The 21,717-nt window shown below is 37.9% G+C and overlaps 1 protein-coding gene across 2 annotated transcripts in view; it reads right to left on the bottom strand.

Moving 5' to 3' along the window:
- Positions 1–948: 948 nt before the first annotated feature.
- The window catches only part of HIBADH (3-hydroxyisobutyrate dehydrogenase), an 80,793-nt gene continuing 60,024 nt past the window's right edge, over positions 949–21,717 (bottom strand). For both annotated transcript variants that reach the window (XM_031590153.2, XM_090142636.1), the window contains exons 5-8: positions 14,422–14,555; positions 13,548–13,624; positions 6,388–6,544; positions 949–1,947 (exon numbers count right to left, since the gene is read on the bottom strand). In XM_031590153.2, the coding sequence (XP_031446013.1) occupies positions 1,789–1,947; positions 6,388–6,544; positions 13,548–13,624; positions 14,422–14,555 (527 nt within the window). In that variant the 3' untranslated portion in view covers positions 949–1,788. The remainder of the gene's footprint in view (positions 1,948–6,387; positions 6,545–13,547; positions 13,625–14,421; positions 14,556–21,717) is intronic.

Raw genomic sequence — 21,717 nt, 5'->3', positions numbered from 1 at the left:
AGTCAAATACAGAGGAGACTTAACCAGACCTCCCCTACCATTCCTTGTCTCATTCACTGTAAAACTGCCAAGCGAACAAGGATCCTATCAGCAAAAGCATCCCTGTAGTCTCAAATTCATTATGAGACTGGGTCCATCTTTTGTGTTGTGTGAGGCAGGAATGCTGTAGGAAAACAAAAACACCTCTATGTGATCTTGCAGTCAAAGGTTGAGCCACACACCTCTAACAGTGGTTCCACATTTATGCATTTTCCAGCGCTCATGAGGTTGACTTGGCAATTTTAATAGTTTTTATTGCAGATAGTTTTGTGTCTGATTTCAAGGAATGAGTGGAATCAATACCTTTATCAAATGAGAGAAGAACAACTATTAGAAAGTAGGATTGCTCCTAGTAGTCTTCAACTCATACAACATTAATGAGCCCCTAAGCTCTGAATAACCTGGGACGTCATAGTCTTTGAAGCAAACTGAAAGGAAACCAGATCAATCTGTAGTTTAATGACTTCATATAATGTCACTAACAGGTTAAAATGTAACATTCAAGTTATCAGAAGTTACCGAGTTAAGCTAATTCAAACACAAAATTTTCTCATCTGAATGTGCACATATAAAGGGATCTGTCACAGAACCAAAATTGGAATGTAAATGCATAATTGACCATTGATTGAACCTAGAACCTGTGAGTCAGTATGGATGTGAGTACTTATATTCATAAATTTAAGTTTACACTTGTATTTTGCCAGAAGCAGTGAATGATTAAAGTAATACATAGGCAAATATACTACTGTATGCATCACACAGTCAAGAGTTCTTCAAAAACCTGTTCCTGAAAGATAATTTGTAAAAACCCAAGCAAATTAAAATGTAAGACCACTTAGTGCCTTTTTAGTGAATTGTGTGTATGCAAGATTACATCAAAACTAAAAGCAAATAATCATAGAGCAAGTATTTACCAGCATAGATTTTTATTTCTTCTCAAAATAATGGGGTTTAGGTTTCTATTACTTCAGTAGTTGCTTAAAGCAAACACACACTTGGTTAGAACTTCTGGAAAGTGCTGTTCTTGAGCTCTGAAAAATGTGTGACAGAAAATGTGTGACAGAATACAAGAAAATATAAAACTGGATTAGCAAAATACAGTAAGAGTTTTACAGCAGAGACACGCATACCATGTTATTTTAACTAAGTCTATCAGGCAAACATGCTGTAACAGCTCTCCACTTAGTAACATGTGCCTATAAACTTAATCTGCAACCTGAACCCCAGGTAAAATTCACTACATATCAATCCAAGGCTAGTAGGTCCAAGAAAAAAATAATAAAACCCATCTCAAGCTGTGTTTCTTCATTGAAAAAGAAATCTTCCCTTTTTCCATACAGTATTCACTTTTAATTTTGATAGATCGCTATATATCATTAAATCACTATATAACTTTACTCTTCAAGATTCACCTAAGTTTGCGGTCGTAATGTAAATTATTTTATATGCAATTAAGTGTTTAATAAAAAAAAATATTCATTTATTTATTGCATCTAGTGAAAAAACTTTTGATGGTTCTTATAAAACGAAATCACTGTCTGGCTAGCTGCCAAACCACCCCTTCCTCTGGCTCACTTTTTCAAGAATTGATGAAGTCCCGGAGTTTGTTGTGATTCAGACAACCAAAGATTATTAGTCTGTATGAGATCAGTATGCACAGTATTTCATTAAACCCATGTATTTCTCAAATGAGCTGTAAGGATAAAAAAAAAATGTGGTTTATTATTGTGTCCATTGCCAAAGGACAGCTCACAAGCTTTCCTCCTCACGTAAAAACTGGAACACAGCTGAGAAGTCTTTCAGGGCATAGCCTTTCGCACACATCATCCTGTAGATCTGATGTGCCTGGGATCCCAAAGGAACTGGTGTCTTTGTGTTGGTGGCAGAAATCTGGGCCAGGCCAAGATCCTGAGAGGAAGGATAGAGGAAGAGGGAAGAGAGGAAGAAGGGAAGGAAAAAGGTCAAGAAAAAAATGACAAGATTATCAATAGCCATGTACATACAATACGTTAAATGATTTTCATTATTAAGAGAAGTCTACTGTATAAGATTTCAGTCCTGGAAGAAAGAAGTCTTTGTTTAGTTTTTAATTTTGAAAACAGTAACTCAATGTTATTCAATAGGAAAAAAACAAAACAAAACCCAACCCAACCCACACACAGCTCTGCAAGGAAGACAACTTCCTTCAGGACAGGGAAAATTTTCTTGATCACTATGCAACCTGATAGGAAGGCTCAGACTTTTTTTTCCTCTACTTTACTACACTATCACCAAAACTAAAATTCTTCTGGATATTTACTTAAGTATTTCACATACGTTTTATATTGTTTGAGTGAGACGACATTTTTCTTGCTAAGAAAAGTTAAAAACAAAGGTATTTGAAAAGCAACAAAATTGAAGCCTCTCATTTACATTTACTATAATGTGACCGTGCAATTAATGAAAGAATGATAGGTGTGAGCCATTTTGCGAATATAAATGGTCTGCAGCCTCACTGAAAGGATGTATTAAGGAATTCCCTAGGGAACTGTCCTGGTTTTGCAACAACTTGATACCTTCTGTAATGAGCGAAGATGAAAGGATATAGAGAATAATTCAATTGCATTTTTAAACACTAAGTTTGGGGCAAAAAATGAGGTTGTCAAGAAGAAGAATTTGAAATCCTTTCCTTCCAGAGCATTTGGTCAACTATATCTATAATCCAAAATAAACAGGAGAAAAATAAAAGGCAAGTACCAGCACAATGACTAACTAAAGTTAGTTAGAAAAAAATCAGCTTCATGCTGGACAGAAATGACGAGTCAGGTTCGAGGATGTCTTGAATTTTAAAGCTGAATCAGACATGAAACTCACTGACGAAAGAATAGCTAGCAAGAGCCTGGATACAGAAACAGATCTTTTTCTAAGTATGACAGTAATGCTTACTCTCAAGGTTGCTTTCATAAGGTATTGCAAGAGAATGGAACTTAATTATGAGGTCCACATTTTAAGAAAGCTGCAGAAACACTTCTCCAGTGTTACTAGTGTGTGACTACATTTGCTGTCCATCCAAGACTGTGGTGGCTCATAGAATTTGCACTTTTTAGTGGGTTTAATTTAAAAATATATGTATATTTATGACAAATAAGAAGAACTGAGAGACTGTAGTACTGCTGAGAGCACTTTTGGCTTCTCAGGAATGACTTACAAGACAGGTCTTTACTTTCTGTGCGTCTGTATTTGAATTAGCACAAGGAAATTCAAGATCTTACTCTATTCTCTAAATGTCACTTCGATCTGTAAATCGGCCCTATAAAGGTCATTCTGATACAAATCAGAATTATAGTTACTCTTCCTATTACCCTTGAATGACTTCAAGATCTAGGAAAATGGGAAAAACATACGTATCACATGCCACAGGATTCAGATAAAATTCCTCATCTGCATCACTGCAGATCATTCCTTTTTGCCTAGCAATGACTGATGACTTAAGTCTAAGAATAGTGACTTCAGCCTAACTTACAGTAAGATATTCCATGATATAATCCTAACCTTGTCCAGCCCCTCTTTGTGAAATGTTGCCATATTGTCCACTTCATTCAAAAAATCTTAAATCACTTCATGTAATAACAGAACAGCAAAATCATCCTGCTCCAAACTAATGAAGGTCCTTAGTTTCAATAGTAGTGGTTTATTTTTCTCTGAAGGGGCTTGCACAAAAACAGTCCCTGAAACTCTCTGAACAGACTGCTTGCACAGGGACAATTTTATAAAGCAGGTCTGTTTGCTTTTACAATGAAACCTGGGCTCCAAGATGGCTGAAATATTAGATAGCATCTCAGCATTTACTTGAACCAGGACTCCTGACTCCAAAGTCAGGAAGGTCCTGGGGGTTTCTGTTTGTTTTTAAAATTTTCATTCTATTAATTGGAACTTTGAAGGAATAAAAACACAACCTGGTAATAAAGTTTATCTTTAGCTTGAGGTTGTAAAAGATTTTGCATCTTTTCTCTCAAAGCTGGAGATTCCTTGAGTGAAATAGCACAAAACTGCTCTAAAGGAAATTTGTCTTTTGCTGACCTTTTGGAAAAAGTGAAAATCGGAGCATAATCTACGGGCCTTCTCATACTCAACAGAGCTGATAAAACCTTGCAGATCTCTTACTGTACCAACTATTTTGTTCACTTTTTCTCAGCTTGGAAAAGGGAAACATTCTCTTTCAAGAGACAGTTGCAAACTTATTTTAAAAAAGTAAAAACAAACAACAACGACAAAAAGATCCACAAAAAATGGTCACAGTAGAAACGTGTGATTCCTTAGACTTATTTTGGAGCTGATGTAAATGAAACTTAGTCATTTGAAATAAAGCACAATCAGTCAAGAATACTATGGTATAAATCTTGCTTTTCTCAGGATTCAAGGACAACATTTAATCAGTAACCATGCTGTGAACATAGTTGGCTTTTGCTTCTTGTAAGTGGAAAAGCATGCTTTGTACTTCCCAGACAAGAGTCCCCAGCTCAACTTATATACTACATGATCTATCACATACCAGGATGAAAGGGATCATAGAAGTCCTCTGACAACTAAGGAGCAGTGTCTTAAAACTGGTCACTACTTCACCATGTAAATCACAAATGTGATCAGCTTTCTCTTGGCTCCTTACTCATTCAAGTAATTTTCTATCGATACTGAAGAGGCATGAAAGGAATTTATTGTCTTTCCCTCTTACTGAGGCAGCCTATAAGCTGTCTAGAAGACAGGATGGGCAGGTGAGGCATCAGAAAAGGTGAAGAGCAACTAAAAATGTCTGAGAAACAATCCTCTTTTGTGTTGATAATACTTTAAACAAAAGCTGACAGTTTCAACGAACAAGCACAAGCCAAGCTGCTGTTCCTCCAACAAAGATCTTAGACACAGGTCCCTCTTAGAAGCAGAACAAAAGGGAGAAAAAATTCACCATTTACACAGAAAGTTAAAAGGGAGGGGAATATGTTCCATCCTATTTATATTATGAGGTTAATCAAGACAAGTGTGACAGTTAAGAACCAGAAGAACAGAGATTCCAGTGTGAAACAATGCACAACAGGCAGAATGGATTTTGAAAGCTGCACGTGATAGCAACAAGAGCTTTGAGACACAGCTAGGATCATGTTGCTCATCTCCAATCAATAACCCTGGCCAACCTCAAATGCATAATATGAAGCATTTTATAAATCAGGAATTTTAATAATGTTTTCTTGTCTCCTGTGTCCAATGACATGAACACGACGTAAAAACTGCTGCTTTCCAGTATTTTAACACATCCCTCAAAGACATGAAAGCTGCTGGCTGTTGTTGCATAAACTTAGATTACTGCACACCAGCCATCAAGGGATGAGATCAGAGTTCTCCTCCAGGGCTGTTTTTGTAATTAACCTTAGGCAATCATTGTGTAAAAGCAGAAGAAGTTCAAAAGTCAGTGCCCTACAGTTCCTCCCTCCAACTGCATCCTCATCAGCATGATGCACAGCCCTGACCTCCTTGCCTACTTTCCTCTGGCCTCCAAGAGCTTTGCTTTCCTGACCACAGAGTGACTCAGGACAGTACTTTTCCTCTAACAGCCAAGAGTGTGGCAGTAAGTGTACCCTCCTGGGATGGAATAGCTGTAAGTTACAAATTCTTCATACTGAGAAGGACCTAAAACCCAGATTTCTCACTTTGCAGACAAGTAATTTAAATCACTGGGTTATTACTTCTTAGAAGTATTACATTTGCCGCCACTGACAACAATTCAAGAGAGGTCACAGCACAGCACAAGCACTTGTAGAAAATCAGTCTGCAGAGGATATGGGTAGAAGCCTGTCTGCATTATGCATTCTACATGATCTTAGGCAAACACATTAGAAACTGGCTCAGCAAGGAAGGGGATGCTAGAAGGCATTTGTGGTAGCACAGCATAAGGTATCTGGAAGAGATCAGGCCAAAAGTTTTAGATGCTTTCGCCATTATGGGCAAGTAATTTGTTCAGCACGGTTTTCCTGAACTTGAGCTGAGGCTCTTAAGTTTCAGAGCAGTCATGCGAGAGCCACCTAAAAGGCTTGCTGAGCACTTGCCATACACACAAGTCCATTGGGAGCTCTAGGGCAAGTGAGAACTAAGAAAGTGCATATCATCTCACTGAGTGGCTCTGCAGTAACAATAGCTAGGAAGAGGCTGGAAATTAAAGGAAAGCCCACTACACTACTCATTAATTCAGAGCTACAGTAACAGGTTGAGATGTCCTCTGTCAATGCACGCACATCTCCTTGTAATCATAAATCTTCACTGAGAATGCTTGCTAGAAGCCCAGAGAGAAGCAATATACCTTTACATGTCAGTATTCCATACCTTAGCCATGAGCGTTGTTCCAAAGCCACCTTGATAATTATTAGCAGATGGTACTCCTTCCATCACTCCAGGAACAGGGTTGTACGTATCGCTTGACCAACAGCGACCCGAGCTCATATTTAGAATTTTGGCCAGCAGCTTTGGGTCAAGCCCTAATCTGTCAAAGGTCAAGGAAGAGAACTGTTAATGTCAAAATGCGCAAGACATGGGTGACTTGTTTTATATTTTAGGACTCTGCCATCATTTCTCTCCCTTTACTATGAGCCATGAAAAATGACACAGTATTGATATTGGGGGTAGCAGAGCTGTATTTTAGATTAAAGACCATCAATCCACCATTTAAGCAGTAGATTTTCAGAGATTTTTTCCTTTGCACTAAGCAAAGTGCCTTCAATCTAGCAATTCTGAAAGTGCAAGCAAAATAAAGGCCTTCTCAGAAGTGCAGCTCCCTTCTAATTGCTATAAGGCATTCTGTTCTGTCAGTGACTAGATCATACACCTGTTCTTTGTAACAAAATTGTACTATCTAAAGCTGAACAAAACAAATAATTGAGAAGCAAGTATCGAACCCGATACATTTCTAAAAATATATATATTACTATTGTATACATCTGTATTTTGCTTCGCTGTTACTTGATCTTCATTACATACTCTAGCTTATGAGGCAAGTCTGCCTCTTACCGTGACATATGCTATCTATTCACAAACATACATCATAGTTCTGGGTCAACTGTTGATAAGGTTACTGATCCTGGTAAAACAAAGCTTGTCCAAGTAGAAAATTTGTTTTAGAATGGTTCCATTTGTTCGAAAATAGAGCTGATGGCACAAACTGCTGCTCAATGTAGACTGAAAGTATATTAATATTTTAGAAAATTAACTGTTTTACGAATTTGTATTAATGCTGACATCAAGTTGCTAATATAAATTTTACTCTAATTATATTTATACCAACGCTAATCGACAGTAGCTTATCTGATCCTGTAGAAATGGTCAGTTACAGTTGTACAAGAAAGAAATCAAGGTAATTATTTCCAGCAACAATCAAAGATGAGAAAAGGACATTTTAAAATGGATATATTGCACCCCCTTTGCCAGGGACAGGAAAACAGGTTAAAAATAAAAAAAACTTTCCCACAAAATTCCAGAGGAGCTTTAGCCTTTATACAAGTCCTTACATTAGCTTTTAACACAGACTTTTTGCAGATCTCCATAGCCATTGGAATCCTAACACCCCTTCCAGGCTCTGCAGCTCTCGAGGTTTTAATTTTTAGGTGATTAAGTCTCATTATCAGTGGAACAGTTCCTAAATTTATGTCTGTTTATTCCAATAGGATTTTAGGATTTGAAAAAAAATGTTTCAGGCAGCAATCTCTACAATACGCTTCTTGTTCCCACAACAGCACACGTCTCTGCAATTCTGTCTTCCTAATGCAAAGCAAGATCACTTTCTGTACTGCAGAGGTACCTTTTTAGCATCACTGCTGTACAGCCTTATTTATGACTTGCTGCACCAGCCCCTGGGACTGGGCTTTATCCTCCTCCCCATTTACTGAAGTCCTCTGAAAGCTTTCAATTGCCATTTCTTTAAAAAAAAAGGATCGTATTTTCCAGCACCAGTATGTCCTCACAGTATTTTAATTGTACTTTTATCCTGTATAGCGTATCAAAATCTTCATCAAGAACCTCTCAAAATAAAGGCCTTAATTGTTGTCATCAAAAATATCAAAACCAAATGCAACCGACCCAAACCAACCAACCAAAAAACCCCAGATGCATTGGGAGCACACAATGCCTGAGCTTTCAAGCACAAAGCAGCTGCTTTTTGGCCAAAAGAAATCTTTTGGTTTGTTTGTTTCCTTATCATTCTTACACCCAGATCGGTATTTTTAGCAGTGCAGTGCCTGCGTGCAGTGATCTGTAATTACAGCTACAAGTACACTGCAAGGCAGAGAACTTATTATTTCCAAATGCATATATAACCCTTCCCAAAAATGCTCTCCTCAAAGCGTACCAACTGCCTCTCTGTGAAAATACATTTTAAAAGATAACCATGTGTCAGGCAGATATGTAAAATACCACCTGCATTACTGGCATATTTTTGCTCCAGCAAAGGAAAAAGGCAGACAGCATCAGTTTAAATCCCTGCTCCTTCAAACTCCGCTGCTCTTAAAACATCATGCAGATTCTCTGCAGGAGACCTGAACCTATTTTTTTTTTCCTCCTTTGCAGCAAGTGTATCATTAATAAGAGCAAGTTAGAAGTGCTTTGCATTTCATCTTTCTGAGGATTCATCCAATGGTGCATATATAACTGACAGTTAAAATTAGACATATTAAAATCAGTTACTGAAGAAGTCCTCTGTCTTCCACTGTGCCCAAGGCTTGTAATGGTCTGAAACTAGCTAGAATATACAGTAATTGTCATTCAGTGAGAGTCTATCCTAGAAAGTCATGCTTCAGTGGAGAAGACTGAGTTTCCATTTGAAATCAACAAATTAATCCGAGACAGGTATCTGAAAGGGCAAGTTTAATAGGAAGCAGCTACTGGGCTCTCAACCATGATAAAATGTTATTGCTGTTTCCCTGTAAATTGGCTGGGAACATATGATACTCTCTGCATAAGAGCTCCATTGCTGTTCAGGAGATATACTGCTCAAGCTATCAAAATGATGACAGTCTGCCAGTCCCCATAACAACTTGCCATTGAATGTGGCAAGAGCTTGTGCATGTGCGTGTGAATTTACAATTACCAAAATATTCTTATTCCTTATAAGCAGAAGTCTATGTACTAACTGTACTTCTAATAGAGCACAAAAACAATTCATTGCCCCAAATTACAGCTTCTTCACTAACATTCCTCATGAAACAAATAGCAGAAATTAAGCAATGAGCACACAAACAACAACAAAAAATGGTTCAAGTAGGATCCCTTTGAGCCACTGCTCAATATTTAAGTTTTACAGAGCTTTAACAAAATAAAATACTGCATTTTTCACACATACCTCCAGGAGTTCAGTCTGGAACAGAGAGAGAAACTCACAAGACATTTCACAGAAAAGAAAAAAATATATGCCCTCATATTATGGTGTATATGTCTCATTTTATGGTGTAACAATGGTAGTAGCTGAACTGTTGATCCACATCTCAAGGTGCTTGGGAGAAATACTATATGAAGTTGCAAAATATTCAAATGGAACCTTATGACTTTTCTACCACAGCTAAAAATGATTGTGCTATTGGTGTTTTAAACAAGGTAAGTGCTCTGAAGCATCATTAGTAACCTTCAGAAGACTTAGATGAAGACAGCAGAGACAGAGTTCTCAGAGGAATTCAGTTTTAAGGCCTTCTTTCTAAAATTTGTGATGGGAATGCGCTCAGGGCTGCATGCCTCAGGCTGGCGCGCAGGCCTTTTTATGCTGCTGACTCCCATTTCTGCTCATCTACAACCCAAGGATGCTCACTAAAACCAGATCTGGAGGCTTGGCAATAGACGGCAAAGTTCTTTCACCATCTTTGCACTTTAAAGATCTAAAAATGCACAAGGAAGCACAAACTAATTTACAGTAAAACTGCTAAGGAAACAGCAGTCTTCTGACACAAATCTGAGTACCAGAGTAATTCCTTCTAGTGGAGAAGACTTCCTCTGCTGTTAGAAGCCCAACAGTGATTCTGCAGTGCCAAAGACCACTTACTGCTGTCATGGTCCTTCATATCCCAACCCCATTAAACTACCTTGTACTGTCTTGTGTCAGCAGAGAAGCCCTTCCCTGAGCCTCTGAAGGGACTAAGCACTGCTTGACGAGCAGCAGCTTCCATCTGACCCAAACACAAACTCATTATCATCAATAACTCATTTCCAAGCCTTACTTTGCTAGTATTAGACACTGCTACACTGGAACTCAGAACTCAGTAAGCTACTGACGTTGAGATGAGAGAAAGAAAAAAAGAGTAAGAAAAGTAGTCTCTGGCTGTGGATAGTTTCAACTAATGTTTTCATTTTTTATTTGTGGAGCTTACACATAATCTGTGCATTGATTTGACACAGTAATTCACTATGGCATTTTGAGATATGCACATTACTGAATGTGTTTAAAAACCATTTGGATGTGGTGCTCAGGGACATGATTTAGCAGTGGTTTGTTAGAGTTAGGGTAGTATGGTTAGGTTCTGCCTGGACTTGATGATCTTGAAGGTCTTTTCCAACCTGAGCCATTCTATGATTCTATCATCCATAAAAACATGTAGTAAAAATCTACTTATGCAAAATTTTTCTACTGAGGACTGTCACTATCATGCTAGAGAAACAATAATACAAATGAAAGTGTAAATTCATTTCCAGAATGTCTGCCACAGCTTCAAAACTTTTAATGGCAACATTCATAAAGCATGAAATTAGTGGAAAAATAAAATAGGTTTTTCAATGATCAGACCTCAGACTGAATTTTTTCTTAATATTACTTATGGAATCCAAATCCAATAACTTCCAATGAAAGTGGACATTTACATTAGTAAAGGCAGATGATACTGAGTAAAGTCTAAAGGCAAGCTAATATAATAAAAGCAATTATGTAGCAATATCACCTGTTTTTTCTGGGAGCTTATGGGGATTTTTTGTTCATTAATGCCAATTTTCCTTCCTTCGGACAATGTTCTATTTGCTACTTATGCTGAAGTATGGAAAAATTCTGTAATTTCAAATAGAAATAAACAATAACAAATGTAATTTAAAAATCTGAAATGAATAAAGTGAAAATTGAGGCCACATGGTTAATGAAAACAATAGAGAAGTGGTTTATTAATAGTATAATGCCATACTGTTTTAAAGAAAGTACATATTGATTTCTGAAAGGTACTGTAATATGACTTTCTAGTGGCATATAGTTCAGTCAGTAATATTTTGAGTAACTGATCATCCAAAGTGCTTAAAACTCAAGACTAGAATGCAGCAAATATATGCGATGTATGACAGAGATTTTATATTGTATCTAGAAGTTAAAAAGATGTATAAGCTCCACTGTTTCTACTCTGAGGGTATTTTTGGGTTTCCAGAGTCCTTTACTATTATTAGGTCGAGTCAGATTTTATCAGTTCATCTTCCAACTCTCCCCAGGTAGTCAAACCATTTCTCACTAGGTAGTCAACCCATCATTAAAGTTTTATACTTAAAAAACAAACAAACAAACAACAAGAAAAAAAACACCCACAGACAAGTAATCCATTTAATAAAAATTGAAAACTTTTAACAATTAGAAAACTGTGACTTGCATGTTAGAAATCTGTACGCACCAAGAGTGGAAAGCTCTTGTTCTACTTGTACACAAAAGTCATCTCCAGGATTTAATCCACGGCACATTAAAATCAGTGCAAGGGTCCTGAACTGCTTTACATTACTGCCTACGCCTTAATCTCGTTTAGTCCAAAACTGCACGAGGTTTCTACGTTTCATATTATTCAGGTTACAATCAGCAGGTTTCTTCTACAATAACTACAGTTTCTTCTTGACTGCTATCATTGTAAGCAAGGAAGGACAGTAAATCGTCACCTCCAGATGGATTTTTGCTCTCAAATACTGAATACAAATTCAGCCAAAATTTTCAGTGGAAGCCAATAAAATGAAAATTCTAAAAATTTTACTACAGTGGCTGCAGGCATCCATTTGTTCTGTGCACAGATTACATGCCCAGAATACCTGTGTTCCAAACCTCTTGACTTTATTCTTTATTTTTAATTCTAAACATAGTAATTTCTACAAATGCAGACAAAAAATTAATGAAAAATCAGTTGCATATGCTTTATTAAGTGAAACATGACTTAAACCAGAACATGATGAAAGCTTTACACCATACTAAATTACAACAGTTGTATACAATGCCACTGTTTTTATTATGGCTTAATACAGACGTGCCTCTGTATCTTACAGACTCTCAATTTTAAAATGTAAATGGTACAGGATATTGATAAACCAATTAGCACTGATGCAAAGCAAATTCCTCTTTTATCTCAATTACAACATGACAACTTAATAGGTCAAGATAGTCTAACATCTGAGACAAGGGCAATTCAATAAAACAACTGCATCTTGATATGGTAATTAAGAGGAAATGTGAATCCATTACGCTGCCTCGTGTATTTGCACACACATAGGTGTTCTTTTTTATTTATTTAAGCATTTGATGCCCTCTTGTTGTTTTTATAGTTCAGCAAATCCACATGAGCATACCAAAGCCCAGTTGATAAGTATCTACACTACCTACAGTTTTAGCAGACCAACTGGAAGGATGCAACTGTGAGATGAATAATTCGTGAAGAGCCCTTAAAAGATACACAACTGGAAGATAATCTCTTCAAACCTAGAACTGCATATAAATTTGCAAATGTTTTAGATCTGGCCAAGAGAATTTAGGAAGGTTCAAATACTGTGATACTGAAGCAGTACTTGCGCTCATTGTATTTAAAAAATTTCAAACAAAACAGGAAAAATAAATTGGTTACACAACTGGAGAGGAAAAATCAGTTTGTTTCAATATACTGCTTCTTACAAGTCAAATGCATCACCTGCTAGAAATGAAACTTTTAGCACTGAAAAGAGCAGAGTGGAACATACTCCAGCTCTTTGACAAAGCATTAGTTTTGGAAATTAGGTCAAACCACAGTGATAAACTCTGACAGAAAGGATGTTTTTTTATGCGCTGATCTTAATCTGATACATGCACTGCATAAGAACTTTTATTTCACAGTATATTTTGGAAGATTTCACAAAGGTAAATAAAGCCAATATGAGCCATATGAGAGAATAATGTTCAGAATACAATGCACATTAGCTTAGAATCTGAATACCTATCTCTATATTACCCCCTATGCATGTGATATAAGACAAACATTATTGTATAGAGCACTATAACAGAATAAATAAAGTCTTATCTTCAGATGCAGAATGTAACAACCTTTACAGTCAACACAAGAGAATATTCCTGTTCTGAAGAGCCCTACCTTAGTTAAATAACACCTTTAGCATGCTAATGGCTTTTATAAGAGAATTTCTGGCAAAAGATTTTCTATGCCATCCAATTATCACTGTCTCAGCAAAAGTCAACTGTAAATCACAAGACTGTTAACACAGAGAAAACACCTTCAATCCAATACAAAAGTCAAACAAACCTGATTCCAAGATTCATAGTCTCAGCAGTTCCAATCATACTGATGGCCAAAAGCATGTTGTTACAAATCTTTGCAGCCTGGAAATAAGTTTATCAGTCAATTAGTTTTTGCATTTTCAATGAAAATGCATTACATTTATGCATAAGTAATACACAGAGATCTTTTTAACTAAATTGGGGATAGTTTTGATTAAATATGCTCAGACAGCTCTTCTCTAGAGGTAGCATCAGTAAGCATAAATGTATAGTAGCATAACACGTCAATGAAAGGTGCCCTATGGTTTCTTTAGCGATTAGGAAATATTTTTTTCTTAGTACAGTAGCTCAGTTAGTAAACATGGCACGTGGGTGCTCTTTATCCTCCAGAACATTCAATAAATCTAAATTTAGAAGAAATAAAATAAAAATCTGTATCCTTTAACAAGTACAATTTAAGAAGACAATGTGAAAAAGCACCAGGTCAGATGTTCTGCTACTAAGCTAACTTACAAGGAAGGTTTTCATACAGAGAGTGGTGACACAGTGGAACAGGTTGCCCAAGAGGTTGTGGATGCCCCATCCCTGGAGGCATTCAAGGCCAGGCTGGATGTGGCTCTGGGCAGCCTGGTCTGGTGGTTGGCGACCCTGCACATAGCAGGGGGGTTGAAACTAAATGATCATTGTGGCCCTTTTCAACCCAGGCCATTCTATGATTCTATACAAAATACTGGAGAATGGTACCAAGATATTATTTCATCATGGTTGAAGAATAAGGAAACAAGTGAGAAAACATAATACAAGGCATTTCATTTTGGAATACGAGAGTAAATATCATTCAAGAAAAATAAAGTAGTCAAAGTAAAAGTCTGAGATAACCCTTCATGCCTCAGCATTACCTGTCCAGTTCCAACCTCTCCACAGTAGACTACATTGGAACCCATGCATATTAGCAACTCTTTGGCAGCATCAAATTCCTGTTCCACTCCACCAACCATGAAAGTAAGGTTTCCAGCTCGAGCAGCTCCAACACCTGAATCAAGACAATATTGGATTTAACACCAGTACTTTTAAAAAGCCTTAACAACTTCACCTGATCAGTAGGGTCCGATGATGTAAAATCTATGCATTTAGTATGTCTGAGTATTTACAGGGTTATATATCTTAATTCTCAAACACTTGAGAAGATAAAACCATCTTAAAGAATGCTGTATCTTCAGCAATAATGGCAGACAAATAACTCATAAGAATTACAGAAAACTGGTAATGTGACTTTTCATAATTTCATACGAAGAAACAACCAACCCTTCCTGTGACTTTGCACCCCATAAAATTCATTGTAACTGAATCACTACATAAAATGTCTGTGTCGCCAAACTGCTCTTCAAACACGACTATTCACAAACAGTTGCTCAAAGTTAGCTCTTGTTTTATCAGCTTTTCCAAACTCCTAAGTTTTTATCAATGCTTGCTGACTGATAACTGAACAACTAAAAGTCACAGACGTGCGAAACCTACTGCTTGCCTTTTGAAATGCCACAGTTCTAATGGTTCTAATCAGAAGCAAAGTTCTACTATGTTTCAGAAACCTTATATTAGCTTTTTATGCATAAACATAACACACAATCATATAAAGTACTAAGTAAAACCAATATATAACAATTGACAGGCACACATACATACAAACTCACTATTCCCGGTTTTATTCAAAAAAATCTATCCGATCTTTACCACAGGTCAGTAAGAACACCCCATAGTTCTTAATCATATTCTTCTTAAGCACAAAAAGAGCACCTTTTTTTTTTCCCCGTGTGATATTTAGCACCTGCATGAAGTGTTTCACTCTTTAAAAGATGCCTAATTCTAATACAAATTACTCTTATAATGTCGATCTCCTCAACACCAACAGATTTAATTGGTAGAGCTTCTAGGAAAATTTACCCCAAACTAATTAACACATTGGCTTCCCCAGTATTTTTCACTTCAGCAAGAAATACAACCAGTACAAATTTTCTGTGTTACGCATCAAGCTTTGGCCTTTTAGGACGTACAGCTACAGATTATGGCCCCTTTGATATAAAACACTAGTTTTATTTGAAATAATTTGAAATAAAACTAGTTAACAGTGTTCTTGCAAACAGAACATCCAAATAAAATGGTTTGTTCTCCCTTTATGGGGTAGACCATTCTGCTTCTACATAAGCCAGACTGTTCTCTAGCTATGATTCACAATTCTTTTTCATGAACTAACTACCATCACATCCATAACAATCCTCATATTGAAGTAGTTTCCAGGGTGTAAGTGGAACACCCTGCACTGTGCTAGGTGCTGTGTAATCACAAATGAAAACCCACTCCCAAAATGGAATTTCACGTATTTTAGTTTGCACTCATTACCTCTTGTCTTGGAACAACTAATAAAGATCTGCCCCTCTCCTTTTCATCAGACACTTCTATATAATAACATCCCCTTGAGCCTTCTCCAAGCTTCTCCTCATGAAAGATGCTCCAGTCCCCTCATCAGCTTAGTGGCCCTTTGCTGGACTCACTCCATTACTGGGGAGTCCCAAACTGGAATGTCTTGAAAAACACAGACCCAAAGCTTTCAAGTGATATATACAAAACATGCTGCTCCTTGAAAAGCACTTTTGTACTGAAATATCGACAATGGTGAAGACTTTTCTGCTCTTGTTAAGACATCCTATCTGCAGCCAATCCTTAATCTCACTTGAACACCTCCTCCCCAGCCAACTCATGTGGCAAATCCCAAGAACTTGGCAAAGAGCAAAGCCTAGATTTAGAACTAACACAAACAGGTCATTGTCATCTTGTTGGCTACCAATTTACTACGTAGCAATCTTTGCGGTCGTGTACATTAATAAACACAATGATTTTCATTCCATTCCTCCAGCTATTTTTATTCAAACCACATAATGGCCTTTACCACTAATCCTGTGATCTGACCTGCAGCAAATTAAGTAGACAATTTAAGTCAAAGCTTACAAACAAAATCCAGTACTATCCATCATAGGTCAATAGCCTTGTATCTAGATTACAGACTGCTAAATAGCTTCAGAGAGTCATTTATTAGAGCAAAATTAATGCTGACAATAGTTTTCAGCTGGTTAATCTTCTGACAGCTGCACTCTCTCACTTGTTCAAACACTTACATTTTAAGTAGAAAAAATAAATTAGCTAACCAGAAAAAAAAAAAGAGCAATTTGTCGTATAATGCAGAAGGCTTGGAAAGTTCTGTTTTTAAAAACAAAAGCCTATGTAATTCACAATAGATTTTATCATTGAGGCCCCTCCCCAATTACTAGCTGTTTTATCAGAATTAAACAAACAATGCAGCAATTCTAGAACATTGGTAATTTCTGCAAGATTAGGCAGGAAGGAGCAGAAGAACTGTAACTTCAGCTAAAAATAGAAAGTCATTAGATAAGAATATACTGCTTTATTTCAAAAATCACAGATTCCTCACCAACAACGCAGGCCAGTGAAGTATTCACAGTTTCTAACACTGATGAGAGCAAGGAAGAAAGAAATGCAGCTCAATGTAATAAAAAACAAAGCTAATGACTACTTTTCACGTTTTGACTTCTGTAGGATTTCTTACCGCCTCAGACATCGCTTTGCGTACCGTGCCAGGTCAAAAGTCCATATCCAGGATCTATTTGTTCTTTTCAAAATACTGAGAGCTTGTTCTTGTTGTCAGGGGGCAGTTTCTGAGAAACTCTGTTAGCAAGCAACATGTGCAAAGACCTGCTCTTCTGCAAGGCAGGGCTACTGGTGCCCATGGCTGCAGCCCTGTGCTCCGTAAGAGCCCCCCAGCCCACATGCAGAATCCTCTAAGGAGGTCGTGCCAGCAGATTGCACAGAGTAGCTCAATTCTGAGTCAGTAAATCATAAGACTATCAGAGTGTTTCCCAGAAATATAAATTGACAGGAACAGGTTTGCAGATAAGAGAGCTAGCCAGTGGGAGGGAGGGACAGACGGACACGCGCGCACACACACACACACACACAAAGAATCTGGGAAAAAAGCACAATGAGAAGTTCTAGAGAAGGTCTGTGATACGCATACCCACCTAGGGACAGGCTTTCCACTTGGGAAGATTAATTACCACTTGGGAAGATTTGGAAGATTAATGTCTTGCAATGAGAACAGGTAAATAGAGAGCAGCTCCTTAAGACATTCTGTCACATCTGCCTGAGTCATTTGCAGGGCAAGGATTAGTGCAATCCACGTAGTTCTCACTGAATGCCCACAGTATGCCCAGCGAACCTGACATAGAGCAGCTCCTAAGTTCACAGTTTTATATGAAAAAGTGAATGGAAGCTTAGGGGCCCTCATATAATAGCAGCAACTGGCCACAGCTGTCCTGAGACAGTTTGGATTCAGACAGTCTCAAGTTTTAGGCTCCCAGCCAGGCAGCCTATAGGTTCTCCAGTCACCAAGCACTTCCATATCCATTTTTCCTTGCTTATTACACCTCCTGCAATATTTAGTACCTTGGAAACAGTCTTGTAATTTGCAACGGATGGCTCCAGCTCCAAAAACAAAGGCCCTACCCCTAGAGATACATCAGTAAGAGGAGTTTGTCTACAAGCAGTTTGCTTATTATAAAGAGTAGAAATTGCTAGGAAAATGAAAGTTAATGAAGATGCTACATGAATATATCTGCTTCTAGTTTCAGTTGTGTTATATTTCTGAAAGAAGAGGAGGGCACAGTCAAGTTAAAAAGAAGTGGCACTGCAGGGCTGTGCGTTAGAGGAGGATTCCAGCTACACTGCTGAATACACAGAGCACCCAACCATTCCCCTACGCCAAGACACTTAGATCACTGTTGTGTTGCACCTGCAGATAATAACTTTTGCTGCTGACAAAGTTGAGAAGAAAAATTTAAAGCAAACATGAATGAAGCAGCACTTAGCTGCTTTGAACAAACTAAGGATGAGGGAAGAAGCTCAGAAAGCAAACATCCATTTCAACGGTGACCTATTCAGCATACAGCCTATTGAGCAAGACGTAATTTCAGCAACTGGCTTACGATCCAAAATAGATGTAAAAATCAACAAGAAAAATTAAAGTGATAAAGTTTGAATGCTCTCTCCTATTTTACAGTGTTGTACCTTCAATGAGCAAGGAAACACTGGTCCCTTATCCCAATATCTTTGCAAAACTGTAACCCAAGTGATTATGGTTACCCCAAACAAGCAGTTTCTTGTTGTGATTGCTCTCCTTCAGTTAGGCTGAACTTAAGAGCTTGCATCTGTCTATGTGTGTACGTGCTTCTAAGCGCAAAGCAGTGCCTTCTAAGTACCTGACAGGTCAAGAGGAATATTTTGGCTTTTGCAGCTCGCAAGAAGTTAAACCAAAATACACAAGGAGAGATTAACCAGAAAGATTACTATTGTTTTGTTACACGTATAAATCAAAAACCAACTAAAAGGCAATTGCAGGTACAGGCAACCAACATGTATGGGCAACATCAGCTACAAATCCTTACTGGAAATAAAGGACATTTAAAATTATTTTAAAATGTAATTTCAAATATATATATAATATAATTATATATTAAAAATAATTTGAAATTATACTGTAAATGTAAAATGACCCAGAGGAAACTACTTATTTTATCCAATATAAATAGAAGGTCATTCCCTTCTAGTTGCTTCATAGACGAAGTGTTACGGGCTTAATCTATTTCTAAGAAATGAGTAAACAGAATGACCTCAGATAATTAAAAAAACCAACAACACAGAACAAAACCCCCCCCACCGCTCCAAGGGATTGCATTTCTCTCCCTATTACAAAAATCGGCACCAAAGGTAGAGCTATGAAGCTATTCTATCGCTGTAGAACCGAAACACAGTAAATCACTTAATTTGCTCCAAAGAACTTAAATGTTTTAACCAGTCTGCCATCACCAGAGATAAAGAAGAGGGCCGATGGGACCGGGCTGCGATGTGAGCCGTCTTTAAAATGCAATTGTTCTAATCATTTTCTACAGATGCAGCCTCACAAGGGGCTGCTGTCACAGGGACCATTTACGACTTGTTATGGTGTCTCTATTGTTTACCAGAGACATTCGCTAAAAAGGCGACAGCTGGGACAGAAAGCTGCTACTCAACGAACAATATAATCCCGTGAAAGTAATCAACAAATTTAAGGGTGTTAATTAACTTTACACTTTATCATGTTCAATTAGTTGTCCTTTCTCGAAAAGATTGCCGTGCACAATCGGTTTAGAGCGTGCCATGTTTGATTTGTAAGCGATCACGGTCTCTGTTCCTTAGCCCATGTCAGATGTCCTCTGGGGTGCTGGTGACACAGACGGATGGCTCTGCACATGCTGGGGGTGATGCGGAATAGCTGGGACCAGCAGCACGTCAGCCCGGCCTCGCACAACCGGAGCACCACCCGTGCACAAAGCCCCTCTGCCGCAGCACAGCCAACAACCCAAAGTTTGTTTTTTTTGCCGAAGCACAAAGGCACAAATAAACGGGCAATTTTTCATCATTATATCCCGGAGCACGGGGCTTGTCTTTTAGGGGCACGCTCGGGATCATTTCCTCCCAGCAAGACCCTGAGTCGTGCCGCATTATGCGCACGTTCCTACATTTTACATAATGCACGGCCGCCTCTCCGCGTGGCAGCTGAGCAAATGGGAAGTTCTTGTGGATATAAAATTCTGCAGTGACTTTTAAATGTCCATTCTGCGTTTATGACGGCAGGGATTCTAGCGGAAAGTTAATTTAATTTATTACTAAAATCTGCCATTTTCCCTTGCACGCACCAGTTTTGCTTGCTAATGGGACAAGGCAAAGCTCATGATGAAGCGATGGCATACCTGGAATTACGCCTTAATGAAAGTCATTGCTACCTCACTCTTCTGATGAATAAGCCTCGCACCAGCATATCTCACGAACTACTGATGTTTGAACAAAAATGGAGGTTCAGGTCAGTGCTTTGAAGATTTATACAACGAGAGCTCAGTGCAACTCCTGGAGAAAAAGCACGCTTGAGGAAGTAGATGCATCCCTTTTACAGCATCACCCAATTACAAAAGCTGCAAAATTATGGCTGTGCAAAGAAAAAAAACGAGTTGATTTCTATTCTGCAGCAACAGGCAAATTAAATGCACATTATCATAATTATTAAAGCACTTACGTTGTACATAAAAACAAACTGAAAAAAAAGAAAAAAAACAACAAAAAAAATCGAAACAATAAAAATGAGAAGAAAGCCCCATGGAAAAGTTGTTAACTCTGAAAGCTAATAATGGACTAGGTTAAATATTTAAGAGGAAATTATAGGCTATATCAGAAATAGCTGAAACCACAAAACAAAGCAGTAGAAAACATTAGTTTTCTGCTCGGAAGAAGATCTGCAGGGAGAAGGGAAGCGGTCGATAGATCCTTAAATTGGACGCAATAGCTGTTCTTCTATCCCAAGTTGGCAGCTGCTACATTTGCAGCCCTGGTTCATTATTTACCCATAATGACCATCAAGCTCCAGTCAAAGTCAGATCACAACAACTGTCAGCAGCTCTTTTAATTAGCCTTGTTTGAATTCAGATAAATATCACAATGGCCCAGCTTCTGCTGAAAAAGCAACAGAAGACTGCAAGGAGTAAGCTGCTCTGAATTCCAAACAAACAGCATTGTGAAGAAGTCTAGCAAACAAAAGTTTATTTTTTTAATTGAGGAAGGAATGATGATGTGCACGCTATTATTTCTCCCTCATGCGATATTCATATCGCAGCCCACCGTTCCTGTTTACGGGCAGATTTGTGCTTCTCAAATGCCAACTCAAAGCATCACTCCTCAACCTATAAGGTAAACTTCAAGAGATGGTTTACAGTTACTAATTAAATCTCTAACCTCTGTGAAATTGTACGTTTTGAAAAACTGAATCAGAATTAAGGAATGCACATATTAACAGGATTATCCTCTCTCCTAATTTATCTCCTTCTGTTTGTTTATCCTCAGGGAACATAATCTTCTGTTGCATCAAGCCCCTCTCATTCTCCCTGTGTCAGCAGCAGAATAATAATTCCCTCCTCCTCCTCCACCCTCGTCTCCCACAAGCACAGGCAAGAATGAGGAGTGGATCAGGCTGTGAGCATCAGCACTAATGCTCCATGCAGCTATTTTCATAACAGTAGCATAGAGTGAAAGAAAGATGA

This window comes from Phasianus colchicus, chromosome 6 (genome assembly GCF_987193195.1).
Source record: "Phasianus colchicus chromosome 6, bPhaCol1.hap1.1, whole genome shotgun sequence".
NCBI lineage: Eukaryota > Metazoa > Chordata > Aves > Galliformes > Phasianidae > Phasianus > Phasianus colchicus.
This window is presented reverse-complemented; position numbering and strand designations above follow the sequence as displayed.